Source organism: Podarcis raffonei, chromosome 12 (genome assembly GCF_027172205.1).
Source record: "Podarcis raffonei isolate rPodRaf1 chromosome 12, rPodRaf1.pri, whole genome shotgun sequence".
Lineage (NCBI taxonomy): Eukaryota > Metazoa > Chordata > Lepidosauria > Squamata > Lacertidae > Podarcis > Podarcis raffonei.
Genome location: NC_070613.1, coordinates 60486897 through 60501102, shown reverse-complemented (window position 1 = coordinate 60501102; position 14206 = coordinate 60486897). Strand labels below are relative to the sequence as shown.

The following is a 14206-nucleotide window of genomic DNA, read 5'->3' as shown; positions in this document are numbered from 1 at the left end:
CCATGTGAGAGCATGGAACTCAGAAACATGCACTTTTGAGCTCTTTGATTCCATGTGAGATCGATTTCATGCATGTTTGGGCACCGTGCTGAGAGCATGGAGCCCCAAAACAGGATGTCCTGATTTAATCTCTCAAGACAGATGGCTGCCAACCACAGATTGGGACTAGTTTACCCAGAAGATCACCTTAGCCAATAGACACCCACTAGATCACTTTCATCAGTCCCATTTTAAGCCATTAATATTAGGAAGCAGCCTTCACTGTAGTCTTTTCAGGGCCTGCTAGAAAACTTTCTTATTTAGACAAGATAAGCCTACCCAGATGCTTAGAAAGTCGATGCACATTTTCATCTGTTTCTAATCTATTGCTATTTTGACTGTTTAAAAGTTTTAAATTATTGTTCTTAATTTTTTTGTCAGGGAACTGCCATCAGCTCAGAGGCGAGAGGTGGAAGGGCAGTTGTGTTATAGGGAACCTCCAGAAATCTTGTGAAGCAGTTCCTCCTCCAGTGGAGAGGAGGTGCAGGGAGCAGGGAATGCCAGGGAGAGCCTCAACACTGAGCCTGAGCAAATAGGAGAGGAGGGAAGTGCCCCTTTGCCAGCACCCATTCTGCGCAGTAGGTTTCAGCGCAGGGAGGGGAGGAGAAGGATGGGGGTCACGCGACTGTTATGCTGGGGGAGGTACAAAGACTGACCACTCCCAGATTCTGCTAGCGATTGAGCCAGGCATGAACTTATGACGCTCTTCACTGTAAATAGCTTGCACTAAGCCTGGAAAAGACAGGTCAGAGTCTTGCCTGTTTGCTCTCGAGCAACCACACCAGCATCTGACATTTTCATATAATTTTTGAAAACCACTTTGGGTTTTTATAATCAAGTGGTGTGTAATTTTTATGAAATAAATAAATAAATCACATGCAGCCAGGCCCTCAAGGAAGACGGTTGCTATCTCATATGAAGTTAAGCATTTTTCACTGGAAATGTAGAACCAAGTTATTTTTAAGTAAACTCTTGAAAATGCAAAGTATTGGATTGTGTTCAATTCAAAGCAAAGCAGCATTAGGAAAGTGACACTACGACAAATGTTTGTGTAAGTTATTTGGGGCGCTGCCATGGCGTTCCCTCTCACTCGTCAGCCTCGCCATCGCTTTAACAAACAAAAACAGTGTAAATCAGGGCCACTGGGTCAAAATGGTCACAGTGTAAAATGTTCTGACCGGGTAACAGCTGGTTTTCCTAACTGCTATCGACTTCTCTGAGTCATCACGGAACAGCACATGAATCACAGCCGCTGTGCTGTTACTTTTATAAGCCCTCGTTCCCACAGGCTCATGAGCTAAGTTTTCATTCCAGCCTCCGTTTGGGGTTTACAATGACGTCTAATGTTTAGAAGATGTCACTGAAATGGTCCTCGAGGGGCCAGGCTGTGTGCTGGTTACGCACATTTCAAACTCATTGCACCACCTTTCTTGAACTCTATTTAGGTTCAAGTGCTCAGTGATTCCCATTAAGTTCTGTGGGACAAAGAACTTTCACGTTATTGATTTAAATGGTCTTAAGTGTGCCTGCTGATTCCCCCCTTTCCTATTCATAGCTCTCCCTTTGCTTCCCTGTTTTCTGCAAACTTGTCAGCCTCAAGTTTGTGATTCCCCAATGTTGATGTATCTTTTTTTTTAAAAAAATGGAGCATTTCTTGCAATGTTTTCTTGGGAGCTTGTGCACATTTGAGCATTATTTAACTGTTCACTTTTTCCTCATTCAGATTAGGATGGAGTAGTTCACACCTGCATGTTTCTGAATCTGTATCTAGGGGGCGACTTCAGCCTTTCCTGGACATACCAGTAGGCTTTCCGTGTGGTGTTTGTCCCTGCCTTCTGGTTTCTGGATTATATTATGTACCTGTAGGACAGATGGCTGCTCATGCCCCTTAAAAGGGGGGTGGGGGTGTAAGCCCTGCCCACACAAAAAGTGTGCAATTGAAAATTCCTCCACCAGAAATAGTTAAGAGTGCAGCCAGAAAAGATGTGAAAGCCTTGAAGAAAGGGGAACAGTCGAAAGTGACCATTGATCCACACAGCCCTAAACCCTGAAGCAAATGGTCTGTGCCCCCAAGTGGGATGGTTTGGAACCTAAGTTCCTCAAACTTATTGGCTCTTCACTGTAGCAGGCAGACCTGAATTTAAAGGGGGAGAGCACTGAGAATGGTGGTGTTTGAGGATAGCACCATGCGGAGTATGATGGGGATTAAGTGGGAATAAAAGCAGCCGCAAAGAGGCAAACTATATGCTAACAGCTGTTAATGCAGCCAGGTGTCTTTTAAAAAATGTTTCATAATGTTATTCATGGTTAATGCTATCTGGGTTTTTTGCTGTTTTAATGCTTTGAATAGGTTTTGGGTTGTTTTATTATTTGCACAATGCCCTCAGGTGTCTTGCAGCCCCTTGACCTCCTTCCCTCCCTTTTACAGAAAGCCTACAGAGATGGATTCCAGCCTGGTCAGATTCATGTTTCCATGGAAGGAAATCCCACTTGCTTCCATGGGATTTACTCCCACTTAAGCATGCATAAGATACACCCTTGGTTTATGCTAAACTATATGCATGGACAGTCTGCGTTATTCTTAAAGCAGCCCGTAAGGGAGCAGCTGTGCGATGGAGCCTTTGATAAGCACGTAGCCCAGCCTCTTACCCACTGATGCCAGGGACTCACATCTGAGCTTTGCTAAAGCACAAGTGTATCCACAGGAAACCGTCCCAAATAATCCTTTGCAAACACACTGTTGACATTAGCTCCTACGTGCTGCTGCGTTCAGGAGTTACCGGATCTCAGGGGCTTTGATTACCCTCTGGGGGCCTCTCTGGGTATGTCATTGTCCTAATAACCTCCAGCCACATGACAAAAATTAAACAAGAGGCCTTTGAATCTGTTGCTGTGGAAGTATGAAGTCAGCTACGGAGGTTTCAAGGCGTTCGTCTCTCCTCCGTCTTTCTCAACAATAATTTAAATGCCAGTAATTGAATTGTCCAAAGTAGCAGGACTTCTGATAAAGAGAAAAAAAAGAGTTCCTTTTCTGTAGACATATTTAGAACCATCCTGGAAAGGCTAAGAATGAGTAGAATAGTGATGCATTATTTCATCATTTAAAAAAATAGAGTGGGAGGGGCACAAACTACCAATGAAATGATGCTTTCTTGTCCCTCCTGCTCAGACAATAGTTAACTTGGGGTTAAAGATTAACAGACTGACAAGGAACTGTATAAATGCCCTGTGGTTGGAACACAGGGCTAGCTGAACGTGAGGAAGTGAACGGGTCTCCTCTCCAGACTCAGCTGCTTTGCTGACTGGTCTCCTTCGCCATGTGTTCCACAGGCCTCCGCGGTGAGCTGCTGCTCCTGCTCCTCTGCCCTGGCCTCATCCTCGGGGCTGCTCTCCAACCCATGCACTGTGCCCCATGCACTGAAGAGGAGCTTGTGCTGTGCCCGCCGGTGCCTGCCAGCTGCCCTGAAACTGCTCATCCGCCAGGCTGTGGCTGCTGCCATACCTGTGCCCTCCAGCTGGGGGAGCCCTGTGGAGTATACGCAGCCCGCTGTGGCCGGGGGCTCAGGTGCTCTGTGCCCCCAGAGGAACCCCGGCCCCTGCACGCCCTCCTCCATGGGCAGGGCACCTGCCTTCCCGCCTCTGACACGGCAGAGGCTGCAGGTAAATAATGTGCCTTCCTGTTTTACATACTGCTTTGCATGTCTAGCAATTAGCGCATGGTTAACTTACTTATTTTATTACATTTATATGCTGCCTTATTCTTCCAAGGAGCTCAAGGTTCTCCTCCTCCCCATTTCATTCTCACAACAGATTTGTGAGGTAGGTTAGGCAGTGATTGGTCCAAGGTCACCCAGGGAGCTTCATGGCTGAGTGGGGATTTGAACTCTGCTCTCCCAGGTCCTAGCCTGATGCTCTAACCATTACACCACACTGGCTGTGGCAGAATGCCAAGAGTATGTGGCTTTGGCATTAGATCTTCTCCACAGCAAGCAGCCAGTGGCCAAAAAAATGTGGGAAATGTTCCTGCATGTCAGAAAGCTGAGCTGTAGAAGCCCAGGCTGGGCCCAGTGCCAGGGCAAAGGCTTCGTCCACTGAACATTCCAGGTTTGATCCTGAGCACCGGTGTGAGGCAGCAAAGGTGGAGCTGAGCTCTGCCTGAGACCTTGGAGATCTGTCCCATAGGAGTCAGATCCACAGTGTGACTCCTGAAGGCACACCTTCACTAAGGGACGTTTTACTTATGGAGAAAGTTGGGGTCTGAGTGCAAAGCCAGGGGTATGTTGCTAAACTCTCAGTCAGAGGAAGAAACCCCCCAAGGGGCCTAACCCCCTTCACCTGTGGCAGCCATGTTGATGATGTTAATGTGTGTGTGTTGTGGAAGAAAAGGAAGGAAGGAAAATATTTGTTGCCTCTTTTCTGTCCTGCTCCTGTGCCTATTTCTGCTCCTGTGTTTTTGCAGACACCTGACAAGCAATAATTCTCTCTCATTCACATCCACACCGTTTAATTTCTACTTCTCAGCCTGTTGTTAAAGGCATAGGGGTTACGGGTAGTTTTAATAGAAATCATAGAATCATAGAATCTTAGAGTTGGAAGGGACCCGAGGGTCATCTAGTCCAGCCCCCTGCAATGCAGGAATCTCAGCTAAAGCATCCAGGACAGATGGCCACCCGACATCTGCTTAAAAACCTCCAAAGAAGGAGAGGAAGGAATCTATTGAAAATAGATTCAATAAATGCTGTTGAAAATAGAATCTCTGCACCACAGTCCCCATCACTGGGATATGCTTTAAATGAATCAGCTCTGGAATACCGTTTCAGATGTCAGTGAAAATATTTATCATCTTTCACAGGACTAGACCTGTCACTACAGCTAGGAGCAAAGCATGTTGTGATCACCTGGGAGCAACCACAGACTCCCATCTGCCTTTAAACTCTCCTGTGCCCAATTTAGCTTCTGTGGTGCCAATATTTCAGCTGTTGAAAATTACATTAAGCAAACCATAGGAAACTTTGTAGAACTGTGGCTTGATCATGACTGGATAGAATTTTGCTTTCCGTTAGGATTCAGCCAAGGATTTACAAAATACTTGTGAATTCCTGAACATGTCTCTCCTGCCCCCCATTTTGCTTGTAGTTCAAGAGTCCCTAGTACCGGTAATTCCCATGGCTCAATTTGGACATAAGGATTGCTTAAATGGAAACTGACACTTTGACACTAGCCAAAGTGCTATGATTTGAAGTGTAATGAAAAAAGACTTTTGCCTGCTGCCTCTCCCCCACCCCCCGCCACATAGTTAGATCCAAGAGGTTTCCATCAAAGTCTTAGATTTCACTGCCACAGTCCCTTATTTATAAATCTCTCTACACCCCACCCCACAAGGCTTCTATTTGTTACCCCTTCTGTTGCCTCCTTTTTGCTCACCTACAAACTTTTTTGCACATTCAATTTGTACTTTTTATTTGAAAATTGCTTCAAGTGCTCTTCCCACATTGCACATGGGCAAACCTGGGGTTGCCATTTTCAAAAGGAAGCAACTTGCATGATGCAAATGTTTGCAAACGTGTATTTGCCATAGGCAATATTTTTTCAGTGTACATTGTAACCAAAAGCCATAATGGTTCATTTGCTCATGGTCTTTAATAGTAACACTCTAGCATGATGGAAGTAATTGTTCTAGGAGCAATGTTCAAAGACATCCTGTTTTCATGCTTCAACACACATTAAAGCCACACTAGAGCTTGCTCTAAATGCAATATTGGTAGTCCTGCATTTTGTCTTTCTGACCAGCTGAATGCTTGCTGTCTCCTCTGGACACCTATGAGCAATGTCACACCATTAACAGAAAGAAGCAAAGGGCTGTTGTTTACAGCAGTAGAAATTATCTTTCATTTCAGGATGCCCTCTCTTAGCTCTTGCATATGTTTGAATTTCTGAATTAATTGGTAGACTTTCTGTAATAAGTCACACTGTAGGGTTTTGAAAAATGTTTCTTATAAGAATAAGAGTTTGGATTTGATATCCCGCTTTATCACTACCCTAGGGAGTCTCAAAGCGGCTAACATTCTCCTTCCCCTTCCTTCCCCACAACAAACACTCTGTGAGGTGAGTGGGGCTGAGAGACTTCAAAGAAGTGTGACTGGCCCAAGGTCACCCAGCAGCTGCAGGTGGAGGAGCGGAGACGCGAACCCGGTTCCCCAGATTACGAGTCTATTGCTCTTAACCACTACACCACACTGGCTCTTATAACCAGTGCTGGCTTCTGGATCTTTATACTCTGCACTAGAATCATCAAAATTCTGTATCTGTCTAACTCACATTTGTGATAAGAAAAGCTGAATCCGGAAATAAACAAAAATTACTTTTACATGTACTTGTGATGGTTTTATTCCTCCTTCCTCTAAGAAATGCAGATGACACAAACAGTTCTCACCCCTTGCTCCTTTTTATCCCTACAGCCTTGTGAGGAATCATGGGCTGAGAAAGAGAGACGGGTTCAAAGTTGTCCAGGGAGCTTCATTTGTGGAGCAGAGATTTGAACTTGGGTCTCTCCAGTCTTTGTTCAAGACTGCCAGATAGATTCATTCTAAGATGAGATTCATCTTAATTGGCATTATTCTTGTTTTGCATGATTCTACCACTATTAAAAAAAAATCCCATAATTTATACAGCTTCTGTTAGTCACGAAGAAGGAAAAGGTGTTACATAGGTTACTATTGGAAAGCTGCATCTTCTGGCCTTTGAAAATCATAGCAACTCATCTGCACTCTCCCTAGGCACTGCCCTACACTGATTTCACAGCTATATGGGTTAGATATTTTCTTTTACTTTATTTAAGAGATCCAAGATTCTCGGGAAGTTGAATTATTATAGACAATACAGTGTTTTCAGGTTTTCATAAAAACCATGGCACACACAGAAGACTCCATATAAATGTCTGTTTTTCCTTGAGGGATGGAGGTTCCAGCCAGGATGTCATAGCTCTGCTCTTCTAGAGCTGCCATTCATTTCCGCGGAGCTTGTGTGGAGTCATGTTTCCATTTGTGCTTCTCCCCTGCTAGAGTCCCTGGAAGCAGAAGACATGCCCCATGAAGACCGTGACATGACAGCTGATCAGCAGGACAACACCCAGCTGACGTTTGCTGCTGGCCAAGATAAGCCTGTCCCTTGGAATTCGGTCGCTGCCCACGAAAGTGTGAAAGCCAGGAGACTGAATGAACTTAAGAAGTTAAAGAAACAAGTGAGTTCTCTAACATCCATTTTCTGTTGTATCTGCACACTAAATTGAAGCAAAGCAGGCCATCAGTAGAAACATAATTTAGAATGCCATGAAATTAATTCCTTAAGCCATGACAAATTATATGATTCTAATGTGGTATAAATAGCAAGTGTTCTGGGCCTGGCCATGGGGAACTCCAGTTCATATTCCCACCCACTCACCAAACTCGCCACATGGATTTAGGCAAGTTGCCATTTCATAGCCACGAGGCTAAAATAGTTGGAAAAACAGTGTTGGGATACGTGTCTAGGGTAGGGCCAGTTCAAGACATTTTGCCACTTAGGGCAAATCAGAAAACTCCTCTTCCCTCCCCCCCCCAACCACCTGAGGCGACGAGAGGCAGCCTGGGGAAACCACAGCATGCGGAAGCAGCAGGGGATCACAAGGAGGCTGGAGAGGAAATAGGCAGTGGCAGTGATGGAGGGGCAACTCAGGGGGCAACTGGGGTGGTAGCGGCAACTCCTATCTGCAGGGAAGGAGAGAATCCGTTGCACTGCTGAAAGTTCTTCCAGATGTTTGGTCAGAATCTCCTTTCCTTGTAATGAAGCCATGGGTTCGGGTCCTGCTCTCTGGAGCAGGAGAAAACAAGCCTGCTCCCTCTTCCATGTGACAGCCCTTGAGATATTTGAAGATGGCTATCGGGGAAGAAATGGAGGCAGTGAGAGATTTTACTTTCTTGGGCTCCATGATCACTGCAGATGGTGACAGCAGCCATGAAATTAAAGGACGCCTGCTTCTTGGGAGAAAAGCAATGACAAACCTAGACAGCACCTTAAAAAGTAGCGACATCACCTTGCCAACAAAGGTCCGTATAGTTAAAGCTATGGTTTTCCCAATAGTGATGTATGGAAGTGAGAGCTGGACCATAAAGAAGGCTGATCACCAAAGAATTGATGCTTTTGAATCATGGTGCTGGAGGAGACTCTTGAGAGTCCCATGGACTGCAAGAAGATCAAACCTATCCATTCTTAAGGAAATCAGCCTTGAGTGCTCACTGGAAGGACAGATCGTGAAGCTGAGGCTCCAATACTTTGGCCACCTCATGAGAAGAGAAGACTCTTTGGAAAAGACCTTGATGTTGGGAAAGATGGAGGGCACAAGGAGAAGGGGACAACAGAGGACGAGATGGTTGGATAGTGTTCTCGAAGCTACCAGCATGAGTTTGACCAAACTTCGGGAGGCAGTGGAAGACCGGAGTGCCTGGCGTGCTCTGGTCCATGGGGTCACGAAGAGTCAGACACGACTAAACGACTAAACAACAACAACAAATCATGTCTCTTCTCAGTTTCCTCTTTTCCAGGCTAAACATACCCAGCTCTCTCCACCATTCCTCATAAGGCTTGGATTACAAACCCTTGATCATCTTGGTTCCCTCTTCTGCACGCATTCCAGCTTGTCAATTTCCTTCTTAAATTGTGGTGCACAGAACTGGACACAGTACTTATGTGGTTTGACCAAGGCAGAATAGAGTGATACAGTGGTACCTCAGGTTAAGTACTTAATTCATTCCAGAGGTCCGTTCTTAACCTGAAACTGTTCTTAACCTGAAGCACCACTTTAGCTAATGGGGCCTCCCGCTGCTGCCGTGCCGCTGGAGCACGATTTCTGTTCTCATCCTGAAGCAAAGTTCTTAACCTGAAGCACTATTTCTGGGTTAGTGGAGTCTGTAACCTGAAGCGTATGTAATCCGAGGTACTACTGTACCATGGCTTCCCTTGATTGGGACACTATACTTCTGTTGATGCAGCCTAGAATAGCATTAGCTTTTTTAGCTGCTGCATCACATTGTGGACTCATGTTAAGCTAGATCCTTTTCACATGTACTGCTAGTAAACCAGGTATCCCCCATCCTATATTTGTGCATCTGGTTCTTCCTGCCTAAGTGCAGAACCTGACACTTGTCCCTATTGAATTTTATTCTGTTAGTTTTTGCCCCTTTCTCAAATCTGTTAAGGTAATCTTGTATCCCGATTCTGTATTTTGTAGCATTAGCAACCCCTCCCATTTGTTTTGTTTGTTTTTTTAAAAAAATTGGTTTTCTTTTATAACACACAGACAAAAACACAAAAGAAAACATTACATTTGACACAACATAAAAACTTAAGAACAATAAAAACACACAAAATAAAATAAGAATTTTTTCTTCTTGTTCCCTGGTGTATTTACATTGCTAAAAGACTTCCTCGACACCCTCCAATCTGGATTTCATCATATCACATATTTAGCAGTTCCCAGTTACATGCAACCCCTTCCATTTGGTGTCTTCTGCAAATTAGATGAGCATCCCCTCAATACCTTCATCCAAGTCATTAGAAGCATCAGAGCCATCATGTATATTACACCCCACAGAGGAAAACAAGGACAAGAAATGTAGGTTCTAGCCTACTCTGAAGTTAGGATACTGGATTTCAGCAGTTTACAGCTGGAAAATACTCCCAGACACTAGGCCCAGCCAGCTGATCTTTCACCATGTTCCATATTTATCCTATGTTCAATGCTCACATATAACAATATACTCACATAGCACTGTAATGCCAATAAACATTTGCATTTGGTATCTTAATTACAAAGTTACTTGTTGTAGGATTATAATACTCTTACAAAGCTGTTGTGAAAGGAATGTAATCAAAACTCTGAAAACTGTAAGGAACTATATTTACTATTTATTTACTAATAAATAAAGTAATAAGCAGAGAAGCAGTCATAGCAGTAATGTTATGAATTAGGATGGGAGGGTTTGCTGAGTGTCCTGTACCTACAAAGAAGTGCCACTTGAGAGCACCAAAGAACAGAAAGTGAGCTGCTTAAGCAGAACAGCATGGCGTGATGGAGCTCAGTCCATGTGGTTTGTCATAGAATCATAGAGCTGGAAGAGACCATGAGGGTCATTGAGGCCAACCCCCTGGAACGTAGGCATCTTTCACCAATGGGGGGCTCAAACCCATGGCCCTTGATTAAAAGTCTCCTGCTGGCTGAGCTGTCACAGACTTAAGAGCATGAGTATTATGAATACCTTTGACAATGACCCTTGGATGCAGTAGATTCTCTTATTTGCATTGGCTCCCAGTACGTTTCCGAGCACGATTCAAAGTGTTGGTGCTGACCTTTAAAGCCCTAAACGGCCTCGGTCCTGTATACCTGAAGGAGCGTCTCCACCCCCATCGTTCAGCCCGGACACTGAGATCCAGCGCCGAGGGCCTTCTGGCGGTTCCCTCATTGCGAGAAGTGAGGCTACAGGGAACCAGACAGAGGGCCTTCTCGGTAGTGGCGCCCGCCCTGTGGAACGCCCTCCCATCAGATGTCAAAGAGATAAATAATTACCTGACATTCAGAAGACATCTTAAGGCAGCCCTGTTCAGGGAAGTTTTTAATATGTAACGCTGTACTGTTTTTAACACTGATTGGGAGCCGCCCAGAGTGGCTGGGGAAACTCAGCCAGATGGGCGGGGTATAAATAATAAATTATTATTATTATTATTATTATTATTATTATTATTATTATTATTTGTCTGAAACAACAACTTGTGTTGTTAGATAGCAAGAGTCATATAAACATCGTCTGGTTATATAATGCCAAGGTTTCGGGTTCAATCCCCGCGTGGGACAGCTGCCTATTCCTGCATTGGAGGGGGTTGGACTAGACAATCCTCAGGGTCCCTTCTCACTCTGTGATTTTGTGCTATCCAGCCACGAGGAAGGTCCCTTGGGCTCAAGGACTACAGACTTTAAAATGCATTAATAAGTAGTTTGCTCCAGATTTCATTATAAAAAGTTGTTTATATATCAGTTCTTATATGTTATTATTTAACACTTTAATATTTACAATATTCTTTCAGGCACCATGTAAAAAAGAACTCTACAAGGCGCTGGAGAAGTTAACCAAAGATCAACAAAGAATCGGAGGAGAGATATACAGATTCTATTTGCCCAACTGTAATCGGAATGGATTTTACCACAGCAAGCAGGTAATCTTGTTTTGGGGGTAGGAATGGATAACTGCTGGTTTCTCTCAGATACACATTTTTTCTTTCTTTAATTCAGTTTGCATCAGTTTGTGGTTTATTAAATAATTTTAGGGCCCTCATGAGAATCCAGCAATATTTTATTGTGTCTATCTCCTGAGGCATACATGCTGATATTTTCATGCACACTTTTATCTCATGCACACATTTTTGTTACCATGTTGCGGTTGGAGAACAGCATCACAAAATATGGAGAAAGGCCAGTTTTGAAGGATAGCTATGTTTCTGTTCATATGTTGTTTTGAGAAGTGGAAATTAGGTACATTTCATCCAAACATGAAACAAATTTCTTCCACATCCCTGGAGTCAATAGCTAGAGTCAATTATTCCCATGTTGCTGAAATAAATGCTTTCTTTGGAAGAAGGCCTCTGTCTGCAACAAGACAGTTGCACAGCAACTTCCTATGGTAGAAAATGGTTTTCAGTTGTACAGGCTTAGAATAAAAAAGGAAGAGTGGGAGAAAGTGCTTTGGAATTAGCTCTATGCAGACTCCTCATTATGAGTACAAGTGTGAAGATCCCACTCCATCACAACATTGATATCCATGTGAAAGATATGTATGGGACCTACAGACGCAGCTACTATGGGGGTGATCTGTATGCTGTGCAGTTCATGCCTTCTGCACATTTGGAGGATACTCAAACATCAGTCCATGTACAAACGTTCTTCCGTAGGCATGGATATTGGGTGCAGAGAGTGGGAGGCCTTGCTCCCACAACAGCAAATCATTCCATTACATTGTCTGAACAATCTGAAGTGTAGGTCCCCAGTCTCCACACATTTTAGTAATATTGCCTCAGTAGAGACACTCCATATCCAACATTATAATTGATTGAGCATATATAATTGATTGAGCAATGCAAACATATGGCTGAGTGACAATTGCTGTTTGCTTGAATTACTAATTTTATTTCTACCCACATTGAGTAGCCAGCATCCCTCCAATGTGTTTCAAAATTGAATGACTCCCTCAAATAACCTCATCTCATGAAGAATCTGTTCCATTTCAATTACTTTGAAATAAACTTAGTCATTTACCCCAACTAGTGTGAAACTTCACTTGATCGAAGTCCTGCAAAATGCTGGTGTGTCTATCCAAAAGATGGGAGCAGAATTCCTGGATCCATCGAAGTGACTGGCAACCCTGAATGTGAACAGTATTTTGACTCACAAGAATAAGAGCAAATATACAACAAAGTTTATGCAAGTAGACTCCAATTTTTCCACAGTCAAGGAAACCCTCAGGCAGCAGGTCTTTCAGCACAGACTGGTCACACAGCCTAGTCCTAGGCATGATTTCTCAGAGGCAAAGCCCCCATGATCCCAGGATGCGCTGCCTGTCAGTGCACACTGTGACCTAGTGTTGCAGGGGAAATCACCAATATTGTGTGATCTTGTAATCTTAAAGAAAATTGGACAGTGGAGATGCTGGACCTTCACACCTTCAAATGTAGAAATAACAGTAGCAGGACTACTTTTGTAGCCTGATCATATTTCATGATTCATAAACAGTGCTGGATTATTTATTTTAAATTTTTTATATATTTTATTTGTCTGCATTATTAACTTATAAATCTGTATTCTTCAACACTTTGATACTTAATATATGATACTTTTAATATTGTTTCTCTGAAAATATGCACTTTTTCTGTTTTCAAAGAGCACTGTAGATCAGTTAATAGAGTGCAAAAATTATGGAGAAAATAGTTTTGTCAATGATTACTTTTGTATCATGTATTTATGCCATTTGAAAGTGTAGTGTAGATATGAGAACGACACCGAGTACAGTTCTAGTATTTATTTAAAAGCCTATTCCATTTTCTTTTTCTTTCTTTCTTTTTATTATGCTTTATTATAAACACCACCAAAAATCAAAAAGAAAAACCATACATCTATGCCAATTGTTACACCAAATACAAAATAAACAAAAGAATAAAACCATATATTCTGACAGTAGATCTTCTTCAAGTACATCTAACTTCCCGTCTTCTCCATACTTCATTTAATATTTACAAACTTATTGCATAAACCTGTCTGTTCATTTTATAATAAAGTATTATTCTCCTATGATCTTGTTTCTTATTTCGTACAACTGCAGAAGTTATTCAAAGGCAGCGACCTAGTTCATACTGCAACAATTCTTCTTAAGATGTGTTTTGAAAACCTCCCATTTTGCAATAAATACTTGTTTTGACTTATCTTTCATTTTTTTGGACAATTGGGCTAACTCTCCATATTCGGCTAGTTTTTGTAACCATTCTGACCTGGAAGGGATTTTATCCCTTTTCCAATTAGTCACTATTAAGATTCTCACTGCGACTGTAGCGTATAAAAAAAACTTATTTTACATTCCTAGGAATGTCTGGCCCTGTTATTCCGAGTTGAAAAGCTTCTGGTTTTTTAAAAAATGAAACCCTAAACATTTTTTTAAGTTCTACATAGATGATGTCCCAGAAGATCTTAATTTTTTTAACATAGCCACCACATGTGGAACATAGTGCCAGTTTCTACACCGCATCTCCAACAAGTACTAGATACATTTTTTTTACATTTTGGAAAGCTTCCATGGCGTCAAGTACCAACAATATTGCATTTTTTAGAAGTTTTCCCTCAAAGTATAACACGCTGGCCTTGGCCAATAAAGCGAGATGAGCGCCGTGACTGGACCTAATGGTTAGGGGTCCCTTTACCTTTACCTTTATAACATGCTGTGAATTTCCAATTAACTTTCCATAAATTTTCCCACTCTTTCATTTCTATATTATACCCAAAACCCTGGGCCCATTTAATCATGACAGCTCTCACCTCCTCCTCCTTGACTTCCCAGTCAAGGAGGAGCTGGTACACCTTTGAAAGAGTTTTTAT

At 42.8% G+C, this 14206-nt stretch overlaps 1 protein-coding gene across 1 annotated transcript; it reads left to right on the top strand.

Annotated features, from left to right (window-relative positions):
- The first annotated feature begins 3334 nt into the window (after positions 1 to 3334).
- IGFBP1 (insulin like growth factor binding protein 1) lies at positions 3335 to 13409 on the top strand. Its single transcript, XM_053359767.1, has 4 exons — positions 3335 to 3699; positions 7101 to 7279; positions 11155 to 11283; positions 12389 to 13409. The coding sequence occupies exons 1-4, from the start codon at positions 3357 to 3359 to the stop codon at positions 12518 to 12520; spliced, it is 783 nt and encodes a 260-aa protein (XP_053215742.1). The 5' UTR covers positions 3335 to 3356; the 3' UTR covers positions 12521 to 13409.
- The last annotated feature ends 797 nt before the right edge of the window (positions 13410 to 14206 follow it).

What these genes read in the sequence shown, in the direction of transcription:
- IGFBP1 (XM_053359767.1), top strand. Translation starts at nt 3,357, where the DNA reads ATGTGTTCCACAGGCCTCCGCGGTGAGCTGCTGCTCCTGCTCCTCTGC. An exon ending in TGACACGGCAGAGGCTGCAG is followed by an intron (nt 3,700 to 7,100) that starts GTAAATAATGTG and finishes CTCCCCTGCTAG; the next exon opens with AGTCCCTGGAAGCAGAAGAC. An exon ending in GATTTTACCACAGCAAGCAG is followed by an intron (nt 11,284 to 12,388) that starts GTAATCTTGTTT and finishes TACCCCAACTAG; the next exon opens with TGTGAAACTTCACTTGATCG.